General features: G+C 37.3%; 1 protein-coding gene across 1 annotated transcript in view; it reads right to left on the reverse strand.

Annotated features, from left to right (window-relative positions):
* LOC132240154 (ADP-ribose glycohydrolase MACROD2-like) overlaps positions 1 to 19,053 on the reverse strand; it is a 619,136-nt gene that overhangs the window by 593,161 nt on the left and 6,922 nt on the right. The window contains exon 2 of the mRNA XM_059707493.1: positions 18,316 to 18,432. Within this exon, the coding sequence (XP_059563476.1) occupies positions 18,316 to 18,432 (117 nt within the window). The remainder of the gene's footprint in view (positions 1 to 18,315; positions 18,433 to 19,053) is intronic.

The raw sequence follows: 19,053 nt of genomic DNA on the forward strand, positions 1-19,053 counted from the left end.
TCAAAAATATTTGCTGAAATAAAATTTTGCTGTAGGATTCTGATAGAAATATTATAACAGATTAAATTCCCATCAGCACTTTTATTTTGGCCAAATCAATGAATACAAAATTAGCAAATTCTACAAAACTGCAATCTGTTTCTATTGGTCATGATTTGTTCATATTTTTTAGTGTATAAAATAATAATACAAAAAAGGCTCTAATTCATACAAGCTATCTTAGAATATAACCAGCGACTCATGTGCAATACTTTTTAAAATAAAGGTTAGACTTTTGTCATTAAAAAAATATATTATATAGGTGGCCCCATTGATTAGAGTGTTTTACTTAAAAGTCGGATTAAAAGTCCCTGTACCAAAAAAGTTGCAGGTTTAATTCCCAGGCAGGGCACATACCTAGGTTGTAGGTCCAATCCCCGGGCACATACCTAGGTTGTAGGTCCAATCCCCGGTCAGGGTACATACGGGAGGGAATCAATTGATATTTCTCTTTCGTATCTCTCTCTCTTCTTCTCTCCCTAAAATCAGTAAACATATCCTTGGATGAGGATTAAATGTATGAAGTGCTTAACTTTTTCAAGCTCAATGTACCTAGGCCATGATAAGGATCCCAAGGAGGAAAAAAGATTAATTCCATTTTTAGAAGTTTTATAAAAAATACATTCAAATTAATAAAGTTGACAAAATAAACCATTGTGTTAAAAAATTATAGCTAATGCCATAATTATTACTAGTTATCAATGTTAATCACCACATGTGTACTAAGAAGTGGATGCCAAGACCCCACCCACCCAGATTACTCTAAAATAAAAAATTAAAGTCTAAAGTAAAAGGCAAATTTACATTACTAAAGCATGGAAGATAACAATGAATCTCTCTCCCCAAAATTTATTTTCTATGAGATACAATCAAAAATCACTATTCAGAAAAACTTTTGTACCTATGGGGAGCAACCACAAGAAAAAAAAACACCCTGAAGTACTTGTTAATAATAGGTACAGGCTCCTGGGCCCTAACCATATCAACTGAATCAGAATCTGTATCAGATGCTGAATATGTTACATAAACTGTAAATATGCTAACCAAAATTATACAGATTCCAGTCATTGTGCCAGGAATTGAATACTAAAATAGTCTCAGTAAATCTCAGCTGAGAAGATACTACTAAACATCATACAGAATTCAAAAGGCAGAAACTGTTATTGAATTCCTGTCAGATGTCTGAATGATTTACAAAATGGGTATGCTAACTATTTCTTGCTTACTTGTACTACTTTACCTTTCTATTTTCCTGATAATGAATTTAACAGCTGACAGAAAAAAAATAAGAAGTTTTAAAAAGCTTTCACTATATTATGCCAACAAAAAATACAAATTAGTGGAGAACAGTATGGTGCTTCCTCAAATTAAAAATGGAACTTCCATTTGACCCAGTAATCCCACTTCTAGGAATGTATCCCAAGAAAACAGAAACACCAATCAGAAAGAATATATGCACCCTTATGTTCATAGCAGCACAATTTACAATAGCTAAGATTTGGAAACAGCCTAAGTACCCATCAGCAAATGAGTGGATTAGAAAACTGTAGTACATCTACACAATGGAATACTACGCTGCTGTAAAAAAAAAAGGAGGGATTCTTAACATTTGCAACAGCATGGATGGACCTACAGAGCATTATGCTAAGCGAATTAAGCCAGAGAAAGATAAATATCACATGATCTCACTCATTTGTGGAATATAATGAACAACATAAACTGATGAACCAAAACAGAACCAGAGACACAGAAACATTGAACATACTGTATAACCTATGAGGGAAGGCGGGGGCGGGGGGGGGGGGGTAAGGTGAAGTGGTAAGAGATCAACCAAAGGACTTGTATGCATGTAGATGAGGAAAACCAATGGACACAGACAGTAGGGTGGTGAGGGCTTGTGCTTGGGGGTGGGGGTGGCAGGGGAGAGGTCAATGGGGGGAAAAGGAGACTTATGTAATATTTTAAACAAAAAAGAATTTAAATGAAAAAAATAAAAAATATAAATTATTTTTAAGATCAATAATATAGTCACCAAAATTTCAGAACAAAAAATGTTCCCTAATTCAGAAATCATGCCCTTGGTGTGAAATATCAGTAAGTACTTGAAATAACTCAATAAATAGCAACTGGTTATATAATGATCCTTTTATAGGTTGACTACAATAATATTTTATACATTTAGTAACTTCCTTATAGGAATTTTACATTACAGATTAGTAATTATCCTCACTACATAAATAGAAGAGTTGCCCTAGCCTGTTTGGCTCAGTGGATAGAGCGTCAGCCTATGGACTGAAGGGTCCTGGGTTTGATTCCAGTCAAGGGCACATGACCAGGTTTCAGGCTCGATTCCCAGTAGAGGTGTGCAGGAGGCAGCCAATCAATGATCCTCTCTCATCACTGATGTTTCTATCTCTCTCTCCCTCAACCTTCCTCTCTAAAATCAATGAAAATATTTTAAAAATAAATAAATAAATAGAAGAGTTAAGAATAAATGTTTGCACAAGCACAAATACTGAAGTGAAAGTTAGATTTCTTAACCTTCAAGGTAATGTCCACTTATCACCTTTCGTACCTCTCACGAGCGCTCTCGTGTTTCACACGTCATCTGTTAAGGACCGCTCACGAGTTTTCTCGTTTTTCAGGAGCCATCTGTTATGGACCTTAGATGTCAACACACTGTCTTGTCCACATCGAATGAAGCGATCTCATTGGTGGAAACCGTGCAGGTCAATCTACGAAAAACTATATAATTGCACGAACCCATAAAGCATTGCAGTTACATTGTATTTTGGTCATTCGAATAGTCTTCGTCTTCAAGTTCCTGGTGCTTTTAGAAATGCCCTCTCTCAGAAAATGGAAGGAAACCAGCGAAACTGATACACTTCCTTTCGTGTTGTTCCATTCTAAGGAAAAGGATGAAATGGACAAAAAAAGTAGTGCTGTACCTTATAAACTGTGGACTTTTCAATTCATTTAGTGTACAACGTCCTCAATCCACAAGCAAAAATGAAGTATAAACAGTTTCTGCTATCGGTGGCGAGAGACTGGATAACAGATGACAGTAATGAAGGCTCTCCAGAACCAGAGACAAATCTGTCCAGCCCTTCCCCTGGGGGTGCAAGGAGAGCACCTCCTAAAGATCCACCCAAAAGGTTGTCAGGTGATATGAAGCAGCATGAACCTACGTGTATTCCAGCGAGTGGAAAGAAAAAATTTCCTACGAGAGCCTGCAGAGTTTGTGCCGCCCATGGAAAAAGGAGCGAATCTAGATACTTAAGTAAATTTTGTTTGGTCCTTCTTCATAGAGGAAAATGTTTTACGCAGTACCATACATTTAAAAAGTACTAGGAACTTAAATTAATTGTTTAATTGTTTTTGTAAATAAAAATGTTATAATTATTGAAAAACAACACCTAAAGTGCATTATGATCTGTAGTTATGATGATTTAAATAACGTGCAGTTTGCCTAAAAACGTGCGGTCCCTGGCGTATGTCTTAGAGATTTCTATGCGGTACACAATGTGTTATTAGGTAAACTACTTTCCTCAAAATAACTGCCCCTAAAAGATGAGATTATTATCCTATTAATTAATATATAAATAAATTTCATTAAAGTCCTGAATAAGGAAGGCAAAATGCCTGCTATGAGCTCTATTAATTAACTCTTTACCAGTAACCTTAGTCAAAACAAAAGAGAAAAGAAATAAGAGGCACAAATATTAAGAAGCTACAAGAACATCACTTGAAAAAGGTTTTAATGTCTATCCAGAAAATCCAAGAGTATCTCATAAAAGACAGACTAATAACAAAATGCCAGATTAGCATTCAAAAATTATTACTTCCTTATACCTCATCAATAACTAAGTAAAAAATTAAATGAGGATAAATATCCCATTCATAATTTTTATATCTATTAAATAAATACCTAGCAATAAGCCTGACCAATACTAACAAGATAAGATGAAGAACATTATAAAACATCACCTGATCAAATAAGAATGTAAAATTGGGTATAAAACATTTATATACACAATCATTAAAAACAATAAAATCTGTAATACATATAACTAAAAGTAATTTCCTTAATGTAAAATAAACTCTTGGGAGACACATAAGAAAAAATTATTTTTTTTAAATAAGCAAATAATATTAGGAAATAAATCATTAAATAAACATGCAATCCACTCACACCAGTGTTTGGCCCATAGTAAGTGCTTAGACAGAAAAACAAGTGGCTAATAAATTTATTAAAATGTTATTTAAATAATACTTTAAATTATTTAAGTCATTTAAACATTATTTAAATCATTTTAAATCATTCATGGGAATAAAATGATGGTTCAAAACTTTTAAAGTGAAAACTAAAAGTATATGTCAACTGAAAAACCTTGACCCTTTTGACCTAGCAATTCCATAGCTGGAAATTATTCTTATGATATAAGCATGCACAAGAATACAAAGATAAACATATGAGGACATCTGTAAAATACTGGTTGTACTAGCTAAAACAAAAATTTATATAAAATGCCCATCAATGAGGAAGTGATTAAATAAAATCACAATATCTTCATACAATATAGACTATAAAGCCTTTAAAAATAAAACCAAGTAAACCATTAGATTTTATGAAAGGATTTCTGTAATAGATTATGAGGTTAAAAAAATACAAAAAAAATTAACAGTATTAGAGTATGATCCTGTATGTAAAAAAGGATAGAAGCGTTCTAAACATACATTTATATAAAGATAAAATTTTTCTACAGCATAATCCTGAACATGTACTGACTGCGACCCAACAATTACACTTTTATGACTCTATCTTGTAGAAAAACATATACACAAGAATTACAAACATATTCATCATAACCTTGTTTGCAATAGTTAAAAAAATTGGTCTGATCAAGGATAAAATAATTTATGATGAATAAATTTAAGTAAATTATGGTAAAACATATAGCCATTTAAAACAAAACAAAGAAATGTCAAAATATAATGTAAAATGGAAGGTCCAAAGCACCATGTATATATAATGTTAGTTTTTATGCTAAAACTAACAAAATACTATATATGAGTATACATATAGTAGTAAAGTATTTATAAAAGCCTAACAGGCAGCAGGATTAAGAGTACAGATACTAGTACTAGATTGGCTGGGTTAACCATACAATTACCCTCTTAGCCTCAGTTCCCCATACTTATTACTTCCTAAGGTTTTTAGTTCTTCATAAAAACTACCTACTATTTATAAATACTTAACATGGTTGCATTAAATAAAAATAAACTAAAAAACAAATGTCTAGAAAGATAATCACCTAAATGTTATCAATGCTTACCTGTTTGAAATTCTGTGTTTGGGGAAGGGGAAACTCATTTTTTTAAACTCTATATGTTTTTATACCTCCTCAGTGCTTTATAATGGCCATAATTTAATGCATTCCTTTGTTTTATAAATATACTAGAGGCCCGGTGCACGGAATCAGGCATAGGTGGGGTCCCTCAGCCTGGCCTGTGGAAATTGGGCCGAAACCAGCTCTCCAACATCCACCTAGGGGTCCCAGATTGCAAGAGGGTGGTTCTTGACACATTGTATGCGGGAAACGTATTTATACATTTTACGTATTTATACGTTCTACCAGTGTAGTAGAGCGCAGGACACGTATTAATACGTTTTTTATGGACTAGCAGTAGAATGCAGGTAATGTATAAATATGTAAACTAAAGTTATCGTAATTTTACTGAACGTTGCCATTTGCACACAAAAATTAGCAAAAATGGCCCGTGCCACCTGCTAGCACGCGATAAAAACTACCCGCAAACAATGTGTTAAGTGATGCACCCTAGAATCAGGCTCCCTCCTTTCTGGTTCCAGATGCATCATCCGAAAACCGCAGCTACCAAGTCACCGTAGCTCAGCAGCTCCTGCGTTGAGCATCTGCCCCTGGTGGTCAGTGCACGTCATAGCTACCGGTTGGACAATTGAATGGTTGGATGGTCACTTAAGTTTTTATATATATAGCTAACAAAATATAAATACACAGATATATAAATGTATAGTAGGGACCAACTCTAATTAATTAATGCCTATGATAAAAATTTGATTTATCATTAGTTTTAATATATCCTTTTTAAAATAATTTTTATTAATACAAACAATATTTAAAGGAAAATTATGTTATTTACTTGTAACTAATTAGAAGTAATTACATTTTTAAAAGTAATTACAAAGCCTTAAATAAGTTGCTAAAGTCAATTTGTAGGCTCATTTCAAATGTCAGAGCAGTTAAGCATTTTTTATCAAAGTAATAGAGTTCAATCCATATTACACATTTACTTTTAAATAAAAAGTACTTCATAGTACCAAAGAAATCTAGAGCGGTCTCTCATACAGAAAGAAATAGATGATATGTGTGTGTATATATCTTTATTTTTATATTAATCCTCATTAGAGGATATTTTTCCATTAATTTTTAGAGAGTGGAGGGAGAGACAGAGAAACATCGATGTGAGAGAGATACATCAATTGGTTACCTCCCACACGGGGATCAAGCCTGCAACCGAGGTATATGCCCATGACTGGAATCAAACCCAGGACCCTTCAGTTTGTAGGCTGACTCTCTATCCACTGAATCAATTAGGCTAGGGCCATGGCATATTTGGAGTAACAGTATAACCCTACCTAGAAAAAAAAGAGACGTTTTTATCCTATTATCATTAAAAACTAGTATTTACCCAATATAGTATTACATGAGCATAGTTAAATAGTCTTTAAGATCCTACCCTGGAACTATTAGCAAATTACGAATGGTCAAAACTAAACTGAGAGTATCATATCCATTATGTCACTTTTCAGTAAAAGTAAATCTCAGATAACTTGACATCTAGATTTGGGTATGTGTAGAAGAAAATAAGAAAAATATATATCTATGCCTATCTCTCTTTCTAAAAGTTGGCTGTCCTTCATCTATTTAATTTGTTCCCCAAAGATATACAGGCAATTCTGGTAATCACCATTTGAGCCACTAATGGGAAAGGTCACAAGATTCCTTATTTAGTTTTTTAAGTATTGATAATTCCAAAGAGTCTGGCCACAAGTACTGTGTTAACTATAAAAAGAAAGTAGGAGAAACAGAGTCATTTCCATAAGCTTCTTATAAATTTAAAATTCATGGTGGCCCCTCTCACCAACTAAACCCTGAGAGAACCAATAATCAGCATTTTCCTGTGCCTCCAGGAAAATCAGGTAACAATATTTTCCAGTGAGACCTGCAAAATAAAAAAAGTACCATGCTCTCACTGTGCCAATCAGTGTTTCCAAGTACACCTTGGCTTAGTGTATTTAATCACTTAATTAGAAACAGAACAGTCATCTGCATTTAGTTCTCTGCCTTACATTAAGGAAAAAAATCACTAGTATTCCACTCACCAACAGAAAGTATTGGTAAATCACATTGTCAAGGATCAGAAAAGGGAAGAAAACTTATAGAAAATTATATAGTATCTACACTAATAAAAGAGAAACATGGTAATTGGCGTACGACCGCTACCCTTTTCATTGGCTAATCAGCGAGATATGCAAATTAACTGTCAGCCAAGATGGCGGCTGGCAGCCAGGCAGCTTGAAACTAACATGAGGCTTGCTTGCCTCAGTGACGGAGGATCGTTGGAGGAAACCAACGTTCCCTGCAGCCGCAGGCCTCTGAGCAGGCAGTTTAAGAAACATTGTAACAAATACCGGACTTCAGCCAGCAGATTGGCAACATTGTAAGCAAAGGCCAGAAACCTACTTTCAGCCGGAGACCTAAGAGCTGGAGCCAAGCCTCAAGGTAAAGCTGGCCCAGAATTTAAAAAAAAAGAAAAAGAAAAAAAGGAGCGGTTGGGAACTTCAGTCACTCCCAGCCTGAAAACAGCCCTCAGCCCCTCACCCAGACTGGCCAGACACCCCAGTGGGGACCCCCACCCTGATCCAGGACACCCTTCAGGGCAAACCAGCCGGCCCCACCCATGCACCAGGCCTCTATCCAATATAGTAAAAGGGTAATATGCTCCCAGCACCAGGATCAGCGTGACAGGGGGCAGCGCCCAAACCCCCTGAGCAGCCCTGCTCTGTGCCTGATAGGGGGGAGCTCCCCAACCCCCCCCCCCCACGGGCCCTGCTCTGTGTGTGACGGGGTAGAGCCATAACCTCCCCATCGGCCCGCCCTGAGTGTGAGAGTGGCGGCGCCCCAACCCCCTGATCGGCCCTGTTCTGTGGGTGATAGAGGGCGGTGCCCCAACCCCCTGATGGGCCCTGCTCTGTGTGTGACGGGAGCAGTGCCCCAACCCCCTGATTGGCCCTGCTCTGTGCGTGACAGGGGGTGGCGCCGCAACCTCCCCATCGACCCTGCCTTGAGTGTGACAGGGGACTGTGCCCCAAACCCCCAATTGGCCCTACCCTGAGCGTGACTGAGGGTGGCATCACAACCTCCCAATCCGCCCTGCTCTGTGCATGATGGGGCGGCACCCCAACTCCCCAATTGGCCCTGCTCTGAGCCCGAACAGGGGCTGCACCTAGGGATTGGGCCTGCCCTCTGGCACCCGGGAGCAGGCCTAAGCCAGCAGGTCGTTATCTACCAAGGGGTCCCAGACTGCGAGAGGGCACAGGCCAGGCTAAGGGACCCCCCCTCCCCCCCGAGTGCACAAATTTTTGTGCACCGGGCCTCTAGTTTTATAATAAGAATCTCAATAGACAGACACATTAGAAAACATCTTGTTCAATTACAAGTAAAGAAAGTGCTTTTACTATGTTTGACTGTTTTCATCCAAAATCTTTCTAAATACTTCCAATCACCAATAAATAAAAAAGCACTGTGACAGAGTCCATTCCTTTCAGAAGCAACTAATAGTCTTCATTTTTTTTTTTTTAACCCCAACAGAATCACTAATACAAGAGAATTATAAAATCTGGGAAAATCTCTAAATGTTATTTTCATATGGATAACAAAACTTCAAATATAATTTGATGGTAGAATCCCCTCTTTGTTAGAGTTGTCTAGATTCTGAATATATCTGAATCCAATCTCTAGGGAACAACCAGCTATCTGAAATCCATGGCTTCCCCTACAGATAGACCAAAACTAAACCTCAATATTTACAAACCTCCAAAGGCACATATATCTTCTGCTGTGGCAGGCACATAGCCAAGCATATGAACTTTTATTGACCTATATTTATTATCTCTATTTTAGTACATGTTTCATCAGTAATCTTCAACTTGGTTCTAAATCAAAGACTTAAGTGAACAGTAAATTGTATTGAAAACCTTGCTTTGAATACTTATATGAAAACTCAATAATGGAAAAGGATGGCTTTGACTGCTCCTAGTCTGTAACATATCTCAGAGTATCTGACCTAAATGTATTTAAGTAAAATCCATATTTATTAGTATAATTAACTTAATGGATTAAAAAGAAAACTGGTAGACTCTGTGGTGAAATTACAGACTAGGAAATACACAGTAAGAACTTTTCATCTTGTGGTCTCCATGCATATAAAGAGATATGGGTGTTTTTATTTCTAGTACGTTATTTTAAAATAGAGGGACGGAGGCAGAATGGACTGGAAGTGGGGCAGGGGTGAGGAGAGAGGATGAAGAGAGATGATGCTCCAGCTGCAGGAGCAACCCAGGAAAAGGGAGATAATGGCTTTGTCCAGGACAAGCTAAGTGCCCCCTGCCTCACAGCCAGAGCTGGACAAGGGGCTGTGGCTGAGGAGAGATGGTTGTTGTGGGCTCCCTGCACAGCACTTAATAGTAAAAACTACGACGCACAATAAAACTTATTTATGAGTTGTTAAAATAATCTTGGAAAGAAGTTAAAAAGACTGAGTGAAATAAAGGCAGAGGACAAACAAAACTATGTAGTGAATCATGAAATCTCCATTTGAAAAGTAAACAAATGTCTGACTAAACCAGTACTCACACCTTCACAGAGAATATCATTACAAAAAAATTTTTAATGGTAAATACCATTTATTGTCAAAATTCTTACAAGTTATTTAGCCTATTTAGCTTAATTCTTCTATGGAGAAACAAATACTTTGTAGCAAAGTTGTTTTTTGAAGCAAACCAACTACCTCAGTAAGGGCTTTAAGAGGATATAATATTAACACATTGTTTGCGGGTAGTTTTTATCGTGCGTTAACAGGTGGCACGGGCCATTTTTGCTAATTTTTTGTGTAAATGGCAATGTTCAGTAAAATTACGGTAACTTTAGTTTACGTATTTATACGTTACCCGCATTCTACCGCTAGTCTATAAAAAATGTATTGTATAATACGTGTCCCGCGCTCTACTACACTGGTAGAACGTATAAATACGTAAAACGTATAAATACGTTTCCCGCATACAATGTGTTAAAATAATTTTTAACAGTTGCTTTACATGTCAAGACACAGTAATGCCAAAGTAAATGCATTTAGAATGGCAATATTTTAAGGTTTTCAACACTTCAAAATATTATAATAGCCTGGTCAACATGGCTCAGTGGTTGAGCATCAATCTATGGACCAGGAGGTCACAGTAAGGGCACATGCCTGGGTTGCCAGCTCAATCCTAGTATGGGGCGCGCAGAAGGCAGCCAATCAATGATTCTCTCATCATTGATGTTTCTCTCTCTCTCCCTCTCCCTTCCTCTCTGAAATCCATATAAACATATTTTAAAAAATATCATTCTATAACAGACTTAAATTTTTACATTTACACCCATTTAACTTAAGTTCTGTTGACATTTAAACTCAGATTTTGAAATCATCAAGTTTAGTTACTAAGTACTATCCTATCTAATAATAAACAAACATGGTAATTAACCGTAACTTCGCTACCCTTCCCATTGGCTAACCAGCGAGATATGCAAATTAACTGCCAACCAAGATGGCGGCCGGCAGCCAGGCAGCTGAAGCGAACAGGAGGCTTGCTTGCTCCAGTGATGGAGGAAGCCAAGGTTCCCTGCCTGCCGCTGCAGGCCTCTGAGCTGCAACTCTAAGAAACATTGTTGCAATTATAGAAGCTAAACAAGCTCCAGAAACCTGCTTTCAGCCAGCTTCAGCCTCAGAACTTAGAGCAGCAGTGATGGCAACAGTGTTACAATTATAGAACCCAAACAAACCAAGATACCTGCTTTCAGCAGCTGAGGTCTCAGAGCTGGAGCCAAGCCTCAGAGCTAAAGCCGGCTCTCAGCTCCAGTGACAGCCATAGAAGGTAAATAAACCCAAGAATAAAAAAACAGAAAAAAAGAAGAGGTTGGGAGCTTCAGTCACCCGCCAGCCTGAAAACGGCCCTCAGCCCCTCACCCAGACTGGCCAGGCACCCCAGTGGGGACCTCCACCCTGAAGGGGGTGTGACCAGCTGCAAACAGCCATCATCCCCTCATCCAGGCTGGCCAGGCACCCAAGCAGGACCCCCACCCTGATCCGGGACACCCTTCAGGGCAAACCAGCCGGCCCCCACCCGTGCACCAGGCCTCTATCCTATATAGTAAAAGGGTAATATGCCTCCCAGCACTGGGATCAGCAGAGCCGCGAGGCCTCCCGGCACTGGGATCAGCAGAGCCGCAAGGCCTCACTGCCCTGGTGTCAAGCGGAGCCACGAGGCCTACTGGCACCAGGATCAGCGGAGCAGCGAGGCCTCCTGGCACTGGGATCAGCAGAGCCGCGAGGCCTCCTGGCCCCTGGAGCAGCGTGACAGGGGGCAGCGCCCAAATCCCCTGATCGGCCCTGCTCTGTGCCTGATAGGGGGGACCTCCCCAACCCCCTGATCGGCCCTGCTTTGTGTGTGACAGGGTGTGCAGCACCCTAACCCCCCCATGGGCCCTACTCTGTGACGGGGTGGAGCCGCAACCTCCCCAATGGCCCTGCCCTGAGTGTGACAGGGGGGAGTGCCCCAACCCCCTGATCGGCCCTGCTCTGTGGGTGTCAGGTGGCGGTGCCCCAACTCCCCTATCGGCCCTACTCTATACGTGATGGGGGAGCTCCCCAACCCCCCTGATCGGCCCTGCTCTGTGCATAACAGGGGGGAGCTCCCAAACCCCTGATTGGCCCTGCTCTGTACGTGACAGGGGGGAGCTCCCCAACCCCCTGATTGGCCCTGCTCTGTGTGTGACAGGGTACAGAGCCCCAACCCCCCTGATCGGCCCTGCTCTGTGCATGACAGGGGGCAGAGCCGCAACCCCCTGATTGGCCGGCCCTGTATGTGACAAGGGTGGCGCCACAAGCTCCTGATCTGCCCTGCTCTGTGCTTGATAGGGGGTGGCGCCGCAACCTCCCCATCAGCCCTGCCTTGAGTGTGACTGGGGGTGGCATCGCAACCTCCCGATCTGCCCTGCTCTGTGCATGACAGGGGGAGGCGCCCCAACTCCCCAATCAGCCCTGCTCTGAGCCTGACCAGGGGCTGCGGGGCAGGCACCTAGGGATTGGGCCTGCCCTCTGCCACCCGGAAGCGGGCCTAAGCCAGCAGGTCGTTATCTCCCGAGGGTTCCCAGACTGTGAGAGGGCACAAGTGGGTCTGAGGGACACCCCCCCACCACCAGTGCACAAATTTTTGTGCACCGGGCCCCTAGTCAATAATAATATAGAATACTGATAAATACATATAACGCATGAATTCTCATATTTGTCTCAACTTACCTATGCAATAAATAGTTCAGTAAAATATTTATTGAAATTTATCACCGAGCTATCTGGCTTTTAAAACTTAATAAAACCAACTGTATATCACAAAGATTTAAAGAATTTGTTACCTATATTAAAAAACATCTGGCTTAATTTCTAAACCTGTCATTTCCACATGAAACTTTGGAAAGAAAGCAAATAAATACATGAATATACCATCAGGCAAATAATTTATCATTTGTTCAATTCACACAGAAAATATTTCCGGAATATCTACTGTGCATCAAGCACTATGCTTGCTAATTATAAACTCATAAGGAGACTGACCATGATTAGATAATCCTTAGATTAAGTACATACAAATAAATTGATATAATGCTCCAGGAAAAGGAACATGGCTCTATGAAAACATATAAAAAAGGAATCTGTTCCACAGTAAGAACGTAGGGAAGACTTCAGAGAGAATACAAGGGTTGCAAACTGAGAACTGAAAGCTGAGAAAAATTAGTAAGGTGAAGCTGGGGTGTTTTGCTCTGAGTCTTCTTCTGCTTCTAGAGATTATTTTACTTTTAAATTATCGTATTCAAACTGAGTATGACAATATATAAAGGAATTAATATCAAATGATTAAATAGGAAACACTCCTTTCCAATTTTTTTATCCCTACTGAGTTCCATCCTGTTTTAAATACCATTTTCCTGTTTAGTCATTTTAAATTTCAAAGAACCAACTCAACCTGAAAACTAGTAAGAAAGAAGAAATGTAGCATTTATTCTTCCTTTTTTGTATAAACTGTGATGCATGAAAACAAAAAACTCGATTCAAAATATTTCTTTATATAAGTTCAACTAATAAATGAAAAATGAATGATAATACTAAAATAACATTATTTTATAACCCCTAAAAATAATGATCATTAATGGCTACTAAAGTAATTTAGGTGAAAAGTTGATAGGGAGCTTTACAATGGATGAATTAGCCTGATCATACTTCAACTAGTGACTAGTTTTATCACCACAGAGAGAGAGAACCAGACATTATGTGCCTTCTAATATTACAGGAAAGAAAGTACAACAACCTATAAAGTATTATTTCAAATAATTAAACTCAAGTCTGATAAGCCTCTGTATTTACCAGGTCATAAGAAACACAGGGGCAAGAGGAACATGTTAAATGAACACAAAGATGCAGTCAGCAAAATGCAAAATGTAAAAAATTCTATAAGACAAACAACCTACTTTATTCATTAAATAAATTACAAAGCAGGGAAAGGACAGAGAAAAAAGAAATTGTAGGCTAAAAGAGACTTAGGAAATATATAAATTAAGAGAATATGTGGACCTTGTTTAGATCTTGACTCAAGCAAACCAACTATACAAAGAAAGCAAAACCCTTTATGATACAGGAAAATATGAATACTAATTAGATATTTTATTATATTAAAGAATTAATTTTTAGATGTTATGATAGTATTGTGGTTATATTAAAACAATAAAAATGCGTCCCTATCTTTTAGAAATATATACATATGCATACATAGATATATTTATAGATAAAAGTGATATGATGTACAGGATTTGTTTCAAAATAGTCTGGAGAAAGGTACAGAGAGCTTTGGTATAGCTGAAATAAAATTAGCCACATATTAACTGTTGAAATTGAGTAATGGGTGCATAAAGCTTCATTATACTCTCTATTTTTGTATGTTTTTAAATGCTCATTTTAAAGTTTGAAAAAAAAGAACTGTCCTTTGTAGACTGTTAACCTTTGAGATATTCTTATATAACATACTGATTGAGCCTACCTATGCATGAAGCACTATTCCAGATGCTAGAGACAATATAATAGGAGAGATGAGCATTTTTAAATCCCCTACAACAAAGCAACTGAGAAGTAAAAGAGAATTATTACATAATCGCTAATACAGAGGAAGAAGTAATTAGAAGCATATAATTCAAGAGATTTACTAATAGTATTGATAAATATGAACATGAATAATAAACAAATGGATTTCTGTTTTGGTTTTGGTAATCATCTCCCATTACTTACCACTTCTGATCCATAGCTTTCCAAGACTACCAAAGTAGTATGTCAATGTGAAAATACATTGCGGTAAAAGTAGGTTTACAGTTGTCAGCAGGCGAAACACGGTTTATTCTTGTATTATTATTTATTAACACATTGCGGACAGATCATGAGAAGTCTCGCTTCATATTACACAGTGTTTTACAAAGTATCATACTTTAAAAAGATATTAGCTTGTAAGAACATGTAATAAGTAACTTCAAAATGCAATGGGTATTTAATTTTAAAGCTTGCCTTTAACATTTATGTAAAATCATTTTTGTACTCGCTCAATAGAAACTTACCTGCCACTGAGTAAAGCTAGCAATAAAACTACTAGTCTGCAATGTGTTAATTACTAGAGGCCCGGTGCATGAAATTCATGCACGGGGGGGGGGGGAGGAGTCCCTCAGCACAGCCTGTGCCCTCTGGCAGTCCAGGACCCCTTGGGAGATGTCCGCCAGCAGGCTTAGGGGGATCGGGCCTAAGCCGGAAGTCAGACGTCCCTCTCACAGTCCAGGGCTCTTACAGTCTGGGACACGTCGCTCTTTACTGGCCGCCTGCAGCAAAGGCACTTGCCAGCTGTGAGCCTGGCTTCTGGCTGAGTGGCACTCCCCCTGTGGGAGCACACTGGCCACCAGGAGGCAGCTCCTACATTAAGCGTCTGACCCCTGGTGGTCAGTTCACGTCATAGCGAACAGTTGTTCCATCGTTCAGCCATTTGCATATTAGGGTTTTATTATATAGGATTATTTTCCACACCTTTGCCCCACCCTGTATTATCTACTTGCTTTTTCCTTTCTACACAAACATTGATTTTATATTGTTTGGCAATTTTTGGTTTCCTTTTATTAGGACAGATTAAAATCAAAATATGAGTAACATATTCAGTCTCTCCACTCCTTTTTAAACTTTCTACTACAATATAACAATAAACATTTAATTAAATAAAAGAAAACTGAGCAAAGTAAAAAAAAAATTTTAAAACAATAGCTTAAGAAGTTTCCATGTAATTATGGATATCAAGACCAAATGAACTTCTATAAAGACAGAGATAATAATAAACTACTAAATTTAAAAGAAACTATGTGACAAAGAATTATAAATTATCTTCTTTTAAAACTTAGTTTGAAATCTCATATTTAAAAAATAAAGCTACAAATATCAATATCTACACATATACATTCATAAGCAGTTAGTTCATAAGCTTAAATGTTTCAAAATAGAATATAAAAATATAACTATATTTATAATTGCCCTTTGATTTTTGGAATTTATATTTTTCAAAGATCTTTCAAACTGTAAAAATACTAAAATTCTTTTGACCAATATTTTAGTTATCTAAGACTAGATACATAACACTAGCAGGAAGTACTTAGAAAACATATATATTATATAAAGAAATTAACAGATATTACATGTAGAATGAGCCATTCTCTTTCATTAAAAAAGAAGGGGCCAGTCACCAAGTTCTACATCACAACAGAGAGGAACAAGTAACATTTAATGAAGGGAATAAAGCACTGTTTAATAGAAATACAATTTTGATCATATCACCTAGTTCCCCATGAAGGCCTGTCATTTTCAAAAAGCATGAAGGAAAAAACTGAAATACACAGAGCAGTTGTAAATCACTTATAACACTCATATTGGGAAATAGGATTAAATAAATACAACGGATCTTGTTAGAGAATAACAATGTCAGATGTTAATGTATCTTATCTGATTTGGGGGACACATTTTGGTGTGTAGTGTCTCTAAAAACATCCAACACTGAGTTCTTAATAACCCAGATCAATCCTACACTGTTACATGCTGAATGTTCAAGTAGAAGCAGCCAACATAAAGGCCAAGCCTCTATGCAGAGGTGAGCTAACCCAACCTTGGGCAATGCAGCCTGGGTTTCATTACTGCTTTGTCAATTGTTGTGGCAGCAACAGGAATCTAACTCTATCTCAGGAGTCAAAAACATGTTTAAAAGAACATCATGTATTGCATCCTTAGAAAACTGACCAGCTAAATCTGTGACCAAGAAAGAAAACCAGATGAATGAAGCACGGGAAAAAGAGAGGTTTATTAGCATAAAAAGTAAAGCTGAAGTATTCAATACCAGCTTCATATAAACAAAAGAAATAATTGAGACCCAAACATTAAGAGGCACATAGCCCTAGGTCAGTGAAGACCCAGAATTCTGTCCTTTTGATATCTAGCTCTGTATGCCTTTCATTACACAGCACTACCTACTCTTTCAATGATGTCTTGATTAGACTATTATTAAAATAACTTGCATTTACTTAAGACACTGTGCAAGGAGGTCAGATCTGTACATCCCAATCAGCTAATGACCCCCACTAGAACTAGGGGTAAACACACTACCCACTTGCCAAGGGCACACTTTTCCAGGCAGAGAAAGGTCTAAAAGAACCCACATGATTTGCATTCCTAGAAAAACAAAATTCTGTCTAAAACCCCAAACTCTCAGGTCAATGTGTTTTCTTCACAGGTTCTAAATCTTAATTTGGCTGCTACTTCCCACAGATTTTATCCATAGGAACTCCATGCTAGTCTTATTTTGGGCCATAATATCCTGTATAGTTCCATCAAAGACCACAATCTGTGAAATCAGCATGTTCCAATTTACTTTTTTAAAGTTACCTTTGTTTCTCAACTGTTACATATCTTAAAAAGCACCCTATTTCTTTTAAACTTGACATCCAGACCATAAACACCAAAAATGTTAATTCAGAGATAAACATATTAAACATACATTAAATTTACTATGTTGCTTTTAGAATTTTCTTCCATGAACCTTTATAATAGTAAAAATTTCATTTATATTCTAATACATATATTTTCCCCTCAAACAATCTAGACTCTAAATCGTAACAAGTTTGATAAAGAGTAAATTTGTCATATAATACTTTATATGTAGATATAATACCAGACCCCAAAAAATGTATAAACACACTTTGAATAATTATAAAGGCAATGTTTATAAAAATGCATTTCATTTTCAAAATTGAGCTATCAGCTATTAAAGTGTATATACATTTTTTAGGGACACCCTGTATACTCTTCTCTAAAATTATGTGAAGTGTTACTTGGTTTTTCTCTATTCTTTTTGATACGCGCTGTCTTTGAAACATATCCAATCCTTAAAATAAAACTGAAGAAATCCAATATAAGTAAACATAATCAAAACAAACTCAAAGGGTCACACCATAATCTCTAATATCATTTGCTCCAAAAACTAGTGCAATGTAATTTTTTAAAAGTACCCATAAAAGAGTACCATAATATAATCGTGGTGTATTTTAGAATGGTTAGGGTTAAGGTTAGGGTTAGAACTTTAAAATTTTTTAAAAATAATAATTTTCTAAATTTAAATAATATATAATAGATTGCTAAAAATAATTAAATGACAACTGACAATGATTTAAAATAGCAAAACTGTCATCTCTTTATTGAATTCCTATTATTCATTTTTGCCAAAAACTGTCCTGCAGAAGTCATAAAAAAAAAAAAATGGCAACAGTATCTACCTGAAAAATATTCTGAGAAACTTACCATCATTTTGGCTCTTGCCCTTCACTTCCTCCTTCCACGATAGAATAGTGTTCAGGGGAACGTAGTCCCTTAGGTATTCTTTGCGTCTTTCCTCTAGGGTCATCTTCAGTAAGCGTTCTTGCAAAATAAAAGCAGAACTTTCATTTGTATTTAACTTTTAAGATCAGGAATTATTTTATAACTTAAATATTAACCATGCTAAACTACCAAAAGAATCAATGTGGGCTTGAGAAACACCGAATGCAAATCTAATGACTCTACTTTGAAGTGTAAAAACATGTCCAATTAACACTATATTAGCAGAAAGAAAAATAAGGAAACTCTTCCAATCAACATCTATTGATAGTCTACTGTGTGTCCGGTGATATGTTTACACATTGCAAATACAAAGGAGATCCTAGACCTTGAGAAGTTCACAAGACAAAAAGAGGAAATGGATGAGACAAAATAACAGCTACATAAATAAAACACTAAATCCTAACACAGGTATGTATAAATGCTAAGAGCAGAAGAAAGGCAGTCACCAAGATATTTTAATATGAAGATGCCATCAACAATAAAAGTGCACTTTTAATTTAATAATACCTGTCTGGAAGTGATGTAAACAATACTTTAAATATATATCTATTACAAGATTAAAATATTTTTAAATGCATCTTAGAATTGATAATAATGGTGTCATTTGTAAAGAATTCACCGTGTGCCAGATACTTCACATATATAATTTTATTGAAATAA

The sequence above is a fragment of the Myotis daubentonii genome, chromosome 8 (genome assembly GCF_963259705.1).
Source record: "Myotis daubentonii chromosome 8, mMyoDau2.1, whole genome shotgun sequence".
Lineage (NCBI taxonomy): Eukaryota > Metazoa > Chordata > Mammalia > Chiroptera > Vespertilionidae > Myotis > Myotis daubentonii.